Source organism: Cinclus cinclus, chromosome Z, assembly GCF_963662255.1.
Source record: "Cinclus cinclus chromosome Z, bCinCin1.1, whole genome shotgun sequence".
NCBI classification, from domain to species: Eukaryota; Metazoa; Chordata; class Aves; order Passeriformes; family Cinclidae; genus Cinclus; species Cinclus cinclus.
Window position 1 is genome coordinate 59,229,974 of NC_085084.1, and position 17,135 is coordinate 59,247,108.

Below are 17,135 nucleotides of genomic sequence, written 5' to 3' on the forward strand. Positions count from 1 at the left end.
TCTAACCCAGGTGTCACCATTTGAAATTAAATTCATTGATACTTTTTCTGAGGCATGACTGAATTTGCTATTCCTAACAGATACAATTTGTGCCTGGAATAAACTTTCTTTAATTTTTCATTAGCCTGGGCTTCCAGTGGCTTAACACTGTCTGCATTATGCATGCCAACTTTAAGGAGCAAAAAAGTCAGAATTTAGAAGTATGAAGCAGAAATCCAAATATGGTATAATATAAACTGAAAAGGACTCACTCCAAACCTTGATACAGTATATTCATTAGCCCATTATATTACCATATGATTTTTTTTATCTAGGCAGAAAATCAGCCCTTTATGAGAAACAGTCTGTACTCCAGTTTTATTGCCTTATGTGTGCAACAGACTTGGATTTGTTTATTCAGAGGAAATTATTTTTTATTACATTTGGCACTCCCTAATAATGTGTTTTCAACCCTGATCAGAGACATATCATAAGGACTACACTTGAGATTCTAAATCCATTTCAAAGCTGTCATCCATGCTGCCCCTCTTTTCTTAATTCTGCAATAAACAATAGCAATGGTTCCCCTGTTGTCCTTATCAGCATTTTCAGCCTTTTCTCCAGTTATTCTTTCTGCTTTGTTTTTTTCATTTGCTGTCATATAGACAGGGCTATGTCTGACATATGGGTGAGATTTATTTATACTGCAGTCAAATGGTTTAGATATTCAGTAACAATGATACAGGAAGGTAGAAAATATTTATTTTGGGCTTTATTTATCTCTTGGTTGGATTGGTTCTTTAATAACAGCCACTGCATCTTTGTTGAGTTTTATGTTTGATAAATGCTAAAAATAAGTTAGATAACACAAAGAAAAAAGTGAAATCTACACACAGAGAGGCCCAAAGAGATCTAATACAATCAAACATCATTAATCTTTTATATATTCATTTCCTCTCTTGATACAGCTTGTGGTCCAAGAATTTCCAATTATGCAGCTGTAGTGTTACCTATATCAGTCTTATGAAAACTGTTCTTAAAGCTTGAACTGACAACTGAGTCTCTGCAAAGAAGGTTATGGCATTTTGCATGATGATGTGCTAGCATGTTTTCCACTGACATTTTATATCTGAATTACTTCTTTATAGAAGTTTGGTGGTCTCTTTGTTAAGGGCAAGTAGAATAGAAATTATCTACTATTTATTCATAGAACTGTTCAGGTTGGAAAAGACAAATTCTTAGAATTGTTTGGGTTGGAAAAGATATCAAAGATCAAGTCCAGCTCTTATGCAACACTACCAAATTCAACACTAAACTATGCCCCCAAGCACCACCACATCTACACATCTTAAATACTTGCAAGGATGGTGACTCAGTCACTTCCTTGGGCAGCCTGATTCAGTGTATGACAATGCATTTGGGGAAGAAATTTTCCTTCATAACCAATCTCAACTTCCCCTGGTGCAATTTGAGGTCATTTCTTGTCATCCTGTCATTTGCTACTTGTGAGAAGAGACTAAGCTCCCACCTGGCTACACCCTCCTTTCAGGCAGTTCAGACAGCATTAAGTTCTGTCCCCCCCCACCACTCCCCCAGCCTCCTTTTTTCCAGGCTAAACAACCTCAGCTCACTCAGCCACTCCTTGTCATGCTCCAGGCCCTTCACCAGCACTGTTGCCTTTCTCTCAACATGCTCAAGCACCTCAGTGTCTTCCTTGGAGAGAGGGGTCCAAAAACTTACAGCTGTTTCCATTTCTGAAGTATTAACTCAGTTCTCAATCACAGATTCACAGAATCATTAGGGTTGGAAGGGATGTGTGGAGATTATCCAGTCCAAACCCCCAGGTTTGTAGAGCAGGTGACACAGGAAAATGTCCAAGTAGATTTTCAGTATCTCCAGAGAAGGACACTACACAGCCTCCCAGGGCAGCCTGTTCCAGTGCTCTGCCATCCTCAACATAAAGTTCTTCCTCATTTTGAATGGGAACTTAATGTTTTAGCTCATGGCCATTGTTCCTTGTCCTGTAACAAGCCACCATCGAGAAGAGTCTGGCACCATCCTCTTGACACCTGCCTTTGAGATACTTACATGTATTCACAAGAACCCCTCTCAGACTTCTCTGGACTAAACAGGCCCAGCTCCCACATTCTCACCTCCAAAGACAGATGTTCCAGTCCCGTCATCATCTCTGTGGCTTCTGCTGGACCCTCTGTAGCTCTTTGTCTTTTGTGATCTGTGGAGTACAGAACTGAACACAGCACTCCACATGTGGTCTCACTAGGGCTAAGTAGAGATCATCTCCCTCAACCTGCTGGTTGCACTCTTCCTGATGGAAGGAATGGGGCTGGCTTTTCAGGAATGGTATTCCCTAGGGATACAATTGGCCATCTTGGTCACGGGGACACATTGCTGGTGTACAGTCATCCACCAAGATTCCCAGGTCATTTTCTGCAGAGCTCTCCCCCACACAGCCTGTTACTGGTACTTGGGGCTACACCTCCCCAGGTGCAGAACCCTAAATTTTCATTTGTATAATTTCATTCTCTACACCCAGTTCTCTCTCTTTCAAGGTCATGGCAGCTCAGCCTTCCAGTGTATCAGTCACTCCCTACAAGGTCATCAGAAACTTGCTCAGGGTCCATTCCATCCCTTCATTCAGGTTGTTGATGAACAGTTTGAATATCACTGGATTCTCCTCGAGTGGTCACAACTCAGTGAGCTCTGCCTTTCAGCCAGTCTTTGATCCACCGAATTGTCTGTTCATCTAACCCTCACCTCCTGAGCTTACTTATGAGGATGTTATGGGAAATGGTGTCCAAAGCCTTGCTGAAGGGGAGGCAGGCAGCATCACTGCTTTCCCCTCCTCTATCCATCCTGCCCTGCCATCACAGAAGGCTGTCAGATTGGTCAAGCATGATTTCCCCTTGGGGAATTTTTGCTGATGGCTCCTAGCAACCTTCTTTTATTTTATTTGCTTGGTGATGACCTCCAGAATGATCTGTTCCATCACCTTTCAAGGGGTGGAAATGAGGCTGTCTGGCCAGTAGTTTCTTGGGCCCTTTTTCTTGCCTTTTTGAAGACAGGAGTAACACTGACTTTGCCTCCAGTCATCAGCCATCATACACCTCTCCTTTTCTCCATGATTTTTCAGAGTCCCTTAGCAACATCTGCCAGCTACCTCAGCACCTGTGGGTACATCTCATCAGGACCCATGGATTTATGCCCAACTGATCTCTAATGCAACCCCCTACAACCAAGAAAACTCTTCCTTTCTCCAGCCTCCCTTATCTCCAAGGTCTGAGGGCTGGTCTCAGCAGTAAAGACTGAGGCAAAAAAGGCATTCAGTAATTCCACCTTCTCCAAGTCTTCCATGACCAGGACAACAGTCTGATTTATCAGTGACCCCACATTTTCCTTAATCTTCCTTTTGCTTCTGATGTACATGTAGCCGTCCTTCTTGTTGTCCTTGATAGCCCTTACTAGACTCAATTCTATGTGGGTCTTGACCTTCCTTGTTACATCTCTGCATATTCTGGTAGCATTCCTATAGTCCTTCCATGTGGTCTGTGCCTTTTTCAACACCCCATAAATTTCCTTCTTCCATTTGAGACTTACTAGAATCAGCCTGCTTATCCATGCAGATCTTTGGCTGACCTCTTTGGCTGATTTGTTACTCATGGGAATACACTGGTCTTAAGCTTGAGGGAAGGATGCTTGAATAATGATCAGCTCTCTTGAACACCTGTCGCTGGTGGGGTGGGCATGACATACAAAAGGACACACAGTACATTTCAGAAGGCTAATATCCCATTTATTACAACTGCATGCTGTCTTTTATGCACTCTACAAAGTTTATACTTTATTCATTGATTGCAATAGATCAACATAACGTTCATTAGTGTAAAACCATTTTCACTTCTGTTTTTCACAAAACTTTTCTAAAAATACTTTCCCCAGCTGCAGGTTTTTTCTTGCTTATCTTCTTCTTCTTCTTCTTCTTCTTCTTCTTCTTCTTCTTCTTCTTCTTCTTCTTCTTCTTCTTCTTCTTCTTCTTTGTCTTCTTCTTCGTCTTCTTCTTCTTCTTCTTCTTCTTCTTCTTCTCTTCTCAGTCTCCATACCAACAGGCTTGGTAAAATTCCTTTCAGAAATAAAACCTTGTCCACTAACTCTCTCTGGCTCACAGGCCAGCTGTAAGCCCCCTACCATAGACACCTGAATTTTCTAGAACCCTAAACCATGGCATTCCTCCAAGTAGTCTTTGAAGAAGTCTAAGTTTAGAATTCTAGTCCTTCTTACTTTTTGCTTCCTCCTTAGAGGATTCTGAGTTCCACCATCTCATGGTCACTGTTCTGAAAAACTCTCCTGAGGCCAATCTTAATGAATCTGGGAGCATTACTGGCTTTTCAGGAGGCAGCCCAGAGAAGGACCTGCACAAACAGTGGTGTGGTGGAATATATCCCATGAGAGAAGGAGAAAGGATAGCAACTGCCCCTGGGAGGATGCTGGCCTCCTCTGTGTTGCAGTTGCTCTCTGCCTAATAAGTGGTTGTACTTTGTCCTTTGGGTACTTGGCTTTCTCTTCTGGATGGACCAGCAGTGAGCCCATGGTAGACATACAGTGGCAGCTCAGGCTGCATTATCCCCACAGTCCTCATACCCTCTCAGTATAATAGCTAGTACCATCCTTCTATAAAGTATGGAGGAGGGAAGGGGGAACCTTAGATCGTGTTGTCCTTTGGGCAGTACTGACCAGAAATAAGGTCCTCCTTCATATTTTAAAAAATACAGTAGTAAACTAATTGTGATACCAGGTTAGTTTAGTGTCTAGGATGGGGACTCACCAGTGCAGAACCAAATGTAAAAGGTTTTATCTATCTGATCAGGAAATATTATGTGTTGACATTAATTGTCATTAAAATTGAATTTGTGTGCATCTTGTGTTTCTGTTTTATAATCCTAGATTGGTGAACTGTTGAGCACCACACACCCTGCCAACAAAGCCAGTCTAACTCTCTTCTGCCCTGAGGAAGGGGACTGGAAAAATTCCAACCTTGACAGACACAACCTTCAAGACTTTATTAACATTAAACTCAACTCAGCTTCCATATTACCTGAGATGGAAGGACTCTCTGAATTCACAGAGTATCTGTCAGAATCAGTAGAAGTGCCATCACCTTTTGACATTTTGGAACCTCCAACCTCAGGAGGTTTCTTGAAGCTCTCCAAACCCTGCTGTTACATTTTCCCAGGGGGAAGAGGGGACTCTGCGTTGTTCGCAGTGAATGGATTCAATATGCTTATCAATGGAGGATCTGAAAGAAAATCTTGTTTTTGGAAACTTATCCGGCACTTGGACAGGGTAGATTCCATTCTGCTCACTCACATTGGAGATGACAATCTGCCAGGAATCAATAGCATGCTTCAGCGAAAGATAGCTGAACTAGAAGAGGAACAGTCTCAAGGGTCTACTACCAACAGTGACTGGATGAAAAATCTCATCTCACCTGATTTAGGAGTTGTGTTCCTTAATGTACCTGAGAACCTGAAGAACCTGGATCCTAATCTTAGAGTAAAAAGGAGTGTAGAAGAAGCTTGTTTTACTCTCCAGTATTTAAATAAATTGTCTATGAAACCAGAACCTCTTTTCAGAAATACAGGAAATACCATTGACCCTATAATTTTATTTCAGAAAATGGGAGTTGGCAAACTTGAGATGTATGTTCTTAATCCTGTCAAAAATAGCAAAGAGATGCAGTATTTTTTGCAGCAGTGGAGTGGTACTAACAAAGATAAAGCTGAACTCCTGCTACCAAATGGCCAAGAACTAGACATTCCATTATCCTATTTCACCTCAGTCTCATCCCTGATTGTGTGGCATCCAGCTAATCCTGCAGAAAAAATAATCCGAGTTCTCTTTCCTGGAAACAGCACCCAGTATAATATTCTAGAGGGACTAGAAAAACTCAAACACTTAGACTTCCTTAAACAACCAATGGTTACACAAAAAGACCTAACTGGGAACATTTCTAGTCCAGCTGTGAAACAAGCAAAATTGAAACAGCGAACTGATAGTAAGGAGAGTCTGAAGCCTGCTGCAAAGACACCACCAAATAAGCCTGTCAGAAAGGAATCTAAAGAAGAAACACCAGAGCCTGTGAAGCCTAGTGCAGTACCAGAAAAGCCTCAGAAGCTGGAAAGCAAAGAAAAAGTTCCAGTTAAAAAAGAAAAACCAGCAAAAGTAGAGACCAAACCAATAGTGGTAGAAAAAGATATAACAAGTAAGGAAGACCAACTAGTGAAATCTGAAATTCCTGAAAAACAAAGTACAGATGTAAAACCGAAAATGTCTAAAGAGAAGACAGTGAAAAAGGAAGTCAAAGCAAAACCTGAAGAAAAGAAAGAGGACAAAGAAAAGCCAAAGAAAGAGGTTTCTAAGAGAGAGGAGAAAACACCCATCAAAAAAGAGGAAAAACCAAAAAAAGAAGAGATCAAGAAAGAAGTTAAAAAAGAGGTGAAAAAGGAAGAGAAGAAGGAAACTAAGAAGGAAGTAAAGAAAGAAGCTTCAACAAAAGAAGCTAAAAAAGAAGCCAAAAAAGAAGAGAAGAAAGAAATCAAGAAGGAAGACAAAGAAGCCAAAAAGGACATCAAGAAGGTTCCTAAAGAAACAAAGAAGACAGCTACTCCTTCAAATGAAGCAAAAAAGCCAGCAGCAAAGCCTAAACCACAAAAGAAGGAGGAACCTGCTAAAAAGGAAGCAATACCTGCTGGAAAGCCAAAGGAAAAAGGAAAAGTTAAAAGTGTAAAGAAGGATCTCAAAGTCAGTGGAGCACAAGCTGCCCTTGCAGCAGTTGGAGCCACAACTGTAGCAGCTACAGAAATTACATCCGGTGGAAAGGAGCTTGAAGCAGAGAGATCCCTTATGTCTTCACCAGAGGATTTAACAAAGGATTTTGAGGAATTAAAAGCTGAAGAAGTAGAAACAATAAAAGAAACAAAATCTCAAGTTGCACTTATTAAGGATGATCTGAAACTCACTGGCACAGTACAAAAAGATGCCTTTGAAATACAAAAAGAAAAATTGGATAATGAAGGACCTGCTGAGTCATCTGATGAAGGCATAACTACCACAGAAGCTGAGGGTGAGTGTGAACAGACACCTGAAGAATTGGAACCTGTGGAAAAACACAAGGTTGATGACAACGAAAAGTTTGAAGATGAGGGAACTGGCTTGGAAGAATCATCTGAAGCAGATTATGAAGAAAAGGCAGAGACAGAAGAAGCTGAAGAACGAGATGAAAATGAAGTAGAAAAAACACACCTTGATGCCACAAAAACATACATGGAAGAATCAAGAAAAATTGCAGGTGGCTCAGAAAAAGTAATGACTCAAGTAGATGCTAACATTAATGATGAAAAGTATATTGAAAAGGCAGATTATGAGGCATCTGATGAACGAGCTGAAGAAGACAGGGAAGAAGCAGTAGAAAAGGCAGAAACTGAAGAGACTGAAGAAGACGAGGAAGACAAAGCAGAAGACATCAGAGATGAAGAGGAAACTGAAAAAACAGAAGCCGAAGAAGATTATGTGATGGCTGTGGTAGACAAAGCTGGAGAATCTGGTGAAGCTGAGGATAAGTATGGCTTACTTATAATTACACCAACTAAACGTTCAGAGTCTCAGTCGCCAGTGATTGAACCAGCATCTTCTATCCATGACGAGACACTACCTGGCGGTTCAGAAAGTGAAGCCACTGTTTCTGATGAAGAAAATAGAGAAGATCAACCTGAGGAATTCACTGCTACTTCAGGTTACACACAGTCCACCATTGAAATATCCAGTGAACCAACCCCAATGGATGAAATGTCAACGCCCCGAGATGTCATGAGTGATGAAACTAACAATGAGGAAAGCGAGTCACCCTCTCAGGAGTATGTGAACATTACCAAGTATGAGACATCACTGTACTCTCAAGAGTTCAGCAGAGCTAAACTTTCTCCACTTCCAGATGCTTTTAATGGTTTATCTGAAGGATCCAAAACAGATGCCACAGAAGGTAAGGATTATAATGCTTCAGCTTCCACCATCTCACCACCCTCTTCATTAGAGGAAGACAAATTCTGCAAATCTGCATTCCAAGATGTATACCGGCAAAGAGAAAGTGAAATCCAAGGCACTGACAAATTGGAAATCAAAGAACCCTATCAAGAAGATGGTGGAAAACACAGTTCAGCCAAGAGTCCAGCTGACAGTTTGTCCCCTCCATCTCCTGTTGCCAAAACACCACTGAGTGAACGCAGTGTGAACTTTTCACTCACTCCCAATGAGATCAAGGTTTCTTCTGAGTCTGTCCCCGCTGCTAAATTGCCTGATGTACACCAAGAAGTTGCTGAAGAGCACTGTGCAAGCCCTGAAGATAAAACATTAGAAGTAGCATCTCCCTCACAGTCTGCTGCTGGTAGTGCTGGCCACACACCTTATTATCAGTCTCCCACCGATGAAAAGTCCAGTCAGCTTCCCTCTGAAACCAGTGAAAAGTCAACAGAAGCTCCTGTTAGCTTTGAGTTCAGTGAAGTCAAAGATGAGTCTGCAAAATGCAGAATAAGCCCTATGGATGAACCCGTGCCAGATTCAGAATCTCCAATTGAAAAGGTTCTCTCACCTCTGCGGAGTCCACCACTGATAGGTTCGGAGACCCCTTATGATACATTTTTGAGTGCTGATTTAAAGTCTCCCACCAGAGATTATGGAAGTCTTTCTGAGGGGAAACCTGAAAAAGACAAATCACCTGTTCAGATGAGCCCAGCTTCTGAAGCAAGCTCTGTGGGCCTCTTCCAAGAAAAACAAGATGAAAAAAGCATGGAATTTATGGTAATTAAGGAAGGCTTCAGCCTGGAAAGGAAAATGGAGGATACAGAACCCAGCAGCTCTCAGTCTTCACTGGTCTTGGATGAGCGGAAGTTAGCAGGTGATCTCTCACCAACTCAAATAGATATCAGCCAGTTTGGTTCTTTAAAAGAAGATACCAAAATGTCAATTTCTGAAGGCACTGTCTCTGACAAGTCTGCAACTCCTGTTGATGAGGTTGTTGCAGAAGACACCTATTCCCATATAGAAGGAGTAGCTTCTGTCTCTACAGCCTCTGTTGCTACTAGTTCATTTCCAGAACCAACCACTGATGATGTATCTCCTTCTTTGCATGCTGAGGTTGGTTCTCCTCACTCTACTGAAGTTGATGATTCCCTCTCAGTGTCAGTTGTACAAACACCAACAACTTTTCAGGAAACAGAAATGTCTCCATCTAAAGAAGAGTGCCCAAGGCCTATGTCAATTTCTCCACCAGATTTCTCACCTAAAACTGCAAAATCAAGAACACCAGTGCTTGATCACAGATCTCCTGAGCAGTCAGCTATGTCAGTAGAATATGGTCGGGAGTCACCCGAGCAGTCTTTAGCAATGGATTTTAGTAGGCAGTCTCCAGAATATCCTGCTGTAGGCACTAGTGTGCACCATATATCTGAAAACGGACCAACGGAAGTGGATTATAGCCCTTCAGATATACAGGAGTCTCCTTTTGAACGGAAGATTTCACCTGTGGAACAGTCTTATTACTCTCAAGAGAAAGATATTTCAGAAATTATTTCAGTTTCTCAAATTGAAGCCTCATCCTCAACTTCATCAGCTCATACACCTTCCCAGGTAGCTTCACCACTACCAGAGGAAACTATTTCAGGTGGTGTTCCACCCAGAGAGATGTCACTGCATTCTTCTTTTACCTCAGAAAAGGTGCAGAGCCTAGGAGAAAAGTTGTCACCAAAATCTGACCTATCTCCGTTAACTCCAAGGGAATCTTCTCCCCTGTACTCTCCTACTTTTCCAGATTCACCTCCTGCAATCACAGAAGCAGTGTCAGCTAGTCACACACCTTTGTTGTCACAGCGAGTGTCTTCTGTCAAAGCCTTTGGTTATCAGGAACCCCTATCAAAGCACAGTCCAGAGCCTTTACTCAGCCCAGATAAAGAAGATTCAGAGAAAAGCAGCAGGTCACCAGAACTTAGTTATTCATATGAGGCCAGAGAGAAAACCAGTAGGTCACCTGAGAATATTAGCTACTCCTATGAAGCAGTTGGGAAATCTACTAGGTCACCTCAAGACATGGATTACTCCTATGAGACAAGCAGAAAAACTACTATGTCTCCTGAGACCACAGATTATTCCTATGAGATAAGCAGGAAGACTACTAGGTCACCCGAGGGTACAGACTATTCATATGAGGTAATTGCAAAAAATATGAGGTCATCTGAAGTCACAGATTATTCTTACCAGATAACAGGGAAAACCACCATGTCACCAGGGGCCACAGATTATTCCTATGAGACAGCTGGGAAAACTGCCAAATCACCTGAAGCCACAGATTATTCCTATGAGCTAACTGGGAAAGCTACCAGATCACCTGATACTATGGATTACTCTTATGAGACAGCAAGGAAAACCTCTAAGTCACCAGAAGCCATTGGCTACTGCTATGAGACAACTGGAAGTACCACCAGGTCATCAGAGGCCATGACTTACTCTTATGAGACAACTGGGAAAGCCTCCAGTTCACCTGAAGCCACAGATTACTCATATGAGACAACTGGAAGAGCCAGCACTGGGAGGTCACCCGAAGCTACCAGCTATTCCTATGAAGCAAGTGCACATTTTACTCCAAGTAAATCGTTAGCAGAATCCCGTCAAGATGTTGACTTATGCCTTGTGTCCTCTTGTGAATATAAACATCCCAAAACTGAACTTTCGCCCTCATTTATCAACCCAAATCCCCTTGAGTGGTTTGCAAGTGAAGAACAGTCTCAAGATCAAGAGAAGCCACTAACTCAGTCTGGGGGAGCTCAGCCTCCTTCTGGGGGAAAGCAGCAAGGGCGGCAGTGTGATGAAACCCCTCCCACATCTGTGAGTGAGTCTGCCCCATCTCAGACTGATTCGGATGTTCCCCCAGAGACTGAGGAATGTCCCTCCATCACTGCAGATGCTAACATTGACTCAGAAGATGAGTCGGAAACCATTCCAACGGACAAGACAATTACGTACAAACACATTGATCCACCACCTGTCCCAATGCAGGATCGCAGCCCTTCCCCCAGGCACCCTGATGTTACCATGGTTGATCCAGAGGCTCTGCCAGTTGAACAGAATTTAGGTAAATCTTTGAAGAAGGACCTCAAAGAAAAGACAAAGACAAAAAAGCAGGGTACAAAGACCAAGTCATCGTCTCCTGTTAAAAAAAGTGATGGTAAATCAAAACAAGTGGCTTCACCAAAGCCAGCTACAAAAGAATCTTTAGATAAAATTTCCAGAACAGCTTCTCCAAAAAAGAAGGAATCTGTGGAGAAGGCAACCAAAAATATCTCTAATCCAGAGGTAAAGTCTCGAGCAGAAGAAAAAGATAAGGATACCAAGAATGCAGCAAATACAACAACATCCAAGTCGACAAAGACTGCAACCACAGGTAAAGACAAATAGCAATGCCCTAGTATTCTGATTTTTTTAGTTGGTGAAGTGTAGTTAGTTTGCCACCGTATCAGCTGAGAGTGTGGCTTGTGGCATATCCTCAAAAAAAAGTTCAGGTTTGATGTATAAGTCCAGCATGTAAATGCCACATTTAAATGCATGAAATTCACTAGCTTTACTTCTATAATCTGAGAAAATTCATTTCAGTTTGCCCAGAGAGTACATAAAATAGGAAGAACTTAATACAAGCTGTCTAAGCACCTAATAGAATTGAAAGTACTGCTTTTGTAGGTGAAGTAAAATCAGTAACTAAGGAAAACCCTTTATTCTAATTGTAAGAAATAAGTAGATAAAATTCTCAACAGAAATTAATACAATTTAATATTGTGGGAGGCAAAGTCACTATCTTTGGGTGCTCTTATTACTTTGGTGGATTGATTTTAAAAGCAGCATTTAAAAAAATTTTAACATTAGTAGAAGCATTTTGAGTGAACTAAGCTTGTATATCACGTAATATGGTCTTATGCCATCATGATGGCTAAACATACAAAAAGTTAATGTAATTTTGAATGTCTGTTGTACATTCTAAGTATCAACAAAATATGAATTAGATTACTGAAGAAGGAATTGTGCTAATCTGCTCTTTCTGGCAGACCTTAGGGGACTATTTGGAGGATACTTTGATTTTTCTTCTGTGAGGACTGATGCTCTGTTGAAAACTTCTTTTAAAAGGAGCAGTTCCAAGATTCAGCATAAACAAACAAACATTCAACTGTCCCTAGCTTCCCTGTTTTTGCTAATCCACTGTTCCTTTCTCTCACCATTGTTTGTCTCTGTTAGAATATACATTTCAAAGCAGTAATGTAGTTATTTATGCTGTGCTTTCCTGCAGCACTTCAGCTCTACATTAAAGTCATTAGGCATACTTGTCAGGTATGTGCTGGAGTAATTAGTATGACATAAAATTGTAAAAATGTAGCAACAAGTATCTTAATCAGGTGTGGTATGCCCAACTAAAAAAGACATCAGAGACTTTTTATCATCAAAGATGCTAAAATATTTTGTAACAAAAACAATAGCAAAACCTCTCTAAATCAGGAAATCTTACCACTTCATTTGTCATTTTGCCCTATGGTGAGTGTTAGGACATGCTAAACAACTGTAAGGGAGTTTGCTGGCCTCACAGTTTGACCCTAAATTAATTGTATTGCTCAGATAATTGTTTACCAAGGTTAATCAGTGTGAAGAAGCTAAGAAACCATAAGGGTTGATCATCTGGGCAAAATTACTAACTGAAGCCTGATTTTAAGTTTACACCACAATTCAGTTTAGAGCAAAAGATGTGGGGTTTTTGTGTAATATTTTAAATGTGTTTACATGTTGCACTTCATTTTGACTGAAGCTCTTCTTAGAACAAGTATTATACCTATACTATGTACAGCAGCAAACAAGCACTTCCTCTGTTTTTTGTGATAAGTGGCTAGTTTGTGTATGCAAATAAGGATACAGCAGGCAGGCAAATACTTGACTCTGTTGCCTGAATTGCTCTGCAACGTTCTCCTTCCAAGTTCCTCCTTGACCCTCTTTGTGCTTACATGTAGAAGTTTCTTGATGCATCTGTAAGGCAGCCTGAGCATATCAATTGTTGTCATATCTTGCTGTGTGACTCAGGTTTTAGGACTGCTTCAAATTTTCATGGCTTCCTGTGTAATACTAGATTTTATAATCATTCATACCCTAGACTTTCAAAAAGCTGCACTTCTTCATCAGGAAAATAATACCACCATTTACTGAATGGTAATTCACTAATCACAGCCCTGCACAGTAATTGCTGGGTAATAGTAGTATTTCTGGAAAAGGTTCAGCCAACTTTTTATTACATGTTAGTGACTTTTTATTGTATTATATAGTTCCAGTTTTTCAGATTTTTCCTCCCATTACAGTCATAATTGGGGTACAACAAAGCTGTAACATGTCATTATATGTGGGAGTGTAATTCCATAATTGGACACATCTCACCTCAGTGGTTATAACAGCAATTAGTACAGCACGCTTTTAACCAGCCTGTGGTATATTATTTTGTTTTTTGTTTTCCAAAGGACCTGGGAATACTAAGGTGGCAAAATCTACAGCAGTGCCTCCAGGACCTCCAGTGTATTTGGATCTGGTGTACATTCCCAACCACAGCAACAGCAAGAATGTTGATGTTGAGTTTTTCAAGAGGGTGCGGTCATCCTACTATGTGGTGAGCGGGAACGATGCTGCAGCTGAAGAGCCAAGCAGGGCTGTTCTGGACTCCCTGCTGGAGGGCAAGGCGCAGTGGGAGAGTAACATGCAGGTAGGATCTTCACTCCTATCTCAACCTGGAAATCTAACCTTTCTCAGCTATGAGAAACTAGAGCACCTCTGGAGTGGATGGCAACTGCCAGAGAATGGGGCCCTGTCTTGGTTTGAAAGACAGGTGTTTGCCAAGGAAGCAGGAACCTCCTTTGGAATGGAGAATGTAATGAAGGAAAGAGAGAGCTAGGACCTGTACCTAACACATTTCCCCAGACCCATTCTCCCGGTATCTCTGCCCTTCCCAGGGAAACCCCCAGGTAAAAAGGAACAGTAGTTAGCTGCATTCCTCCCCTGAAGTATGGCAACTTCTTTTGCCTCTTTTAAATACCCAGTTGTTGTTGTTGTCTCCTAGCAACAAATATGGGAGAAAATTCCTGAGAAAAAGAAACAGAAGGAAGAATCCTAAACCCCAGCAGGGCCCCAGGCTGAGCACAGATGAAACCAATGATGATGTGTGAAGCACAGAGCTGCACTGCACTCAGCTGCTCCCACATCTCTGACCCATCAGGCCATTTCCTGGTTTTTAAAACAGCTGAGAGCTGATTTATGGGGCCAGTTGACTGTTTCATAATTTTACTACCCCACTTACATGATCTTGGCATATATGAGTTTGGCATAGTTGCAGTTTTAAGTAGGGAAGACATGTTTCACACTTTATAGAGTGATTACATGCATTTGGAAACTTAATGTGTCTTTCCATTGTGATGAATAAGTAAAGAAAATATTTGTCTATAATCTGAAGAGTTACCAATGCAGATTACAACCTGATGCTTCTCTCAAAAGCTGCATCTCAGCAGCTTACAAAACCAACATTTTATTTTGATAAACTACTTATTTGCAGTCATTCTACCTTAACTACATGTTGATTTCCTTTAATCCATCTATTTATTCAAGTATATTGCATAAAAATCTACTCTTTCCTAAAGGGAAACATACTTTTTGGCTGGGGCTTCTTGAAAAGACATTTTACATATCAACTGTTTCTGTGGTCCATTCAACAGGACTTTTATTTTTTGTTGCAGGTGACTTTAATCCCAACCCATGACTCAGAAGTGATGAGGGAATGGTATCAAGAGACCCATGAGAAACAGCAGGATCTCAACATCATGGTTTTGGCAAGCAGCAGCACTGTTGTTATGCAAGATGAATCTTTTCCTGCATGCAAGATTGAGCTGTAAGAACAAGACCATGCGTCACAAGATTAAACTTCGTTTCCAGAAATTCTTCAGTTTGAAAACACCTTTTCTGAAAATTCAACTCATCTATTTCAACTGCTGAACTATATACCTGCCAAATGCTATACTGTGTCACAGTGATGCAAGTCACTAATATTTTTCAGTCTTTGTTGGTTGCTAAGGGAAATAACAGTCTTCCCATATTAGAGTACAAATTACTGCGAAAATACAGATCCAGTTGCATCTCCACTGAACATTTTGAAACCATGCACTAGCAACCCCAATGACTTTTGCCAGGTAGAGGCATTTGCCCTCTAAAGAAATACAAAGAGAGAAAGAGAGAGGGGTAGGAGGAGAAAGTAGTAAATTATTAGGTCTGCATTAGTCTCATGGCAATAGATGTATCGCTTACTACAGTCTGCTTATGTTCTCACATGAGAAGAAAGTTTTAAATTTTTATTAATATGAGCTATCACTATGGGGATCCTTTTTTTAAAGAATTAAGTTAGCTCAAAAATAAAAAGAAAGAGAACATGGCTAGGAAGGGATGTATGACCTAATCACTCATCAGCAGCTTTCCACTTTAATTTGAACTCTGCATACTGACACGCCGTAACAATCATAGGCCAAATATGCATGTAGCCTGCGCCCCATCCAGAAGTCTAAAACCTTTCTTACAACATGCAGAATTGTTGGTCTAAGGCATGCTTCCAGTGAAAGCCCACTCACTCCAGCCAGAACTGACCAGTCCACATGCTTGAACACCCATGTCCACTGTCGATTACCTGAAGCAAAATACCAAAGCAGTCGGGAGTACATACAGTAGACAATTTGCCTTAGAAAGTGACTTGAATGTACAAAGAAACTTGATGCACTTATTTTTTAATGCTGAGACAGCAAATTTATAAAACATCTGTGTGGGATCATAGTTACACCAGTAAAGAAGTGTGAGTGTACATGTGTGGTATTAGGAACTTACCTGACTGGTCAAATGGTTTGGTGCTATGAATTACGTATATTAGTTATGTGAACACTTCATTGATGCACCTGGACAGCTCAACAGTGCAAGATGAGGTTGGTTTTTTTTTTTTGAAGGCTCCTTTCATACTGTGGAAGCAAGATTGAAGTGGTGTCCAGTATCAGAGTTACAAAACTTAGTGAAACATTCAGAATGATGGAAAAGGTTACCTGTGAGCCTGTACAGTGTTCAACCTTCCTTTGTCTTATCTGATTTTATTTGTTTAATTTAAGAGTGAACATGGGAACAAATGTACAGAAGCCTTTCTTTTTAGTGCTGCATGAACTTTTAATACATGATTTGTAACAAACATTTTCATTTACAGGTAAATGCAAAGAAAAATTTTTCAAGTGAAGGCATTCTTTTCAGTAGTTTTGTAAGATAAATGAGTAGTGTTGTTTAAGATTCTAGTGAGAATGGATATTGAGGTAAAATGTATTGAAAACAGACAACTGTCAATACTTTTTTGGGGAGAGGGGTATGAAAGGATACCTTCGTAAAATTATTCTGTTGATGATGACAGAAAACGGAGTTTGAGAAGTTGATTGCTCAATACTTAGAAGGTTGTAACCCACACTGTCAACCCTCACAAGATCTTGAAAAAGGATAGAACAAGCAATAAGTCCCTTCTCTTCCCTTTTCTTTCCCTTCCTTTCCCTTTTCCCCTTTCTTTTCCTCTTTCCTCAGTTCTTTCCTTCTTTCCTTCTCTTTCCTTTACTCCTCTCTCCTCTCATTTCTTCTTTTTGTACTTTCACTTCCTTTCCTTTCCTTTCCTTTCCTTTCCTTTCCTTTCCTTTCCTTTCCTTTCCTTTCCTTTCCTTTCCTTTCCTTTCCTTTCCTTTCCTTTCCTTTCCTTTCCTTTCCTTTCCTTTCCTTTCCTTTCCTTTCCTTTCCTTTCCTTTCCTTTCCTTTCCTTTCCTTTCCTTTCCTTTCCTTTCCTTTCCTTTCCTTTCCTTTCCTTTCCTTTCCTTTCCTTTCCTTTCCCTGAACTTCCCTGAACTTTCCTTTCCTGAACTTTCCTGAACTTTCCTGAACTTACCTTTCCTGAACTTTCCTGAACTTTCCTTTCCTGAACTTTCCTGAACTTTCCTGAACTTACCTTTCCTGAACTTTCCTGA

At 40.8% G+C, this 17,135-nt stretch overlaps 1 protein-coding gene across 1 annotated transcript in view; it reads left to right on the forward strand.

The window, feature by feature from the left end:
- MAP1B (microtubule associated protein 1B) overlaps window positions 1-15,002 on the forward strand; it is a 65,222-nt gene extending 50,220 nt beyond the window's left edge. The window contains exons 5-8 of the mRNA XM_062513193.1: window positions 4,939-10,634; window positions 10,689-11,482; window positions 13,584-13,822; window positions 14,847-15,002. Of these exons, the coding sequence (XP_062369177.1) occupies window positions 4,939-10,634; window positions 10,689-11,482; window positions 13,584-13,822; window positions 14,847-15,002 (6,885 nt within the window). The remainder of the gene's footprint in view (window positions 1-4,938; window positions 10,635-10,688; window positions 11,483-13,583; window positions 13,823-14,846) is intronic.
- The last annotated feature ends 2,133 nt before the right edge of the window (window positions 15,003-17,135 follow it).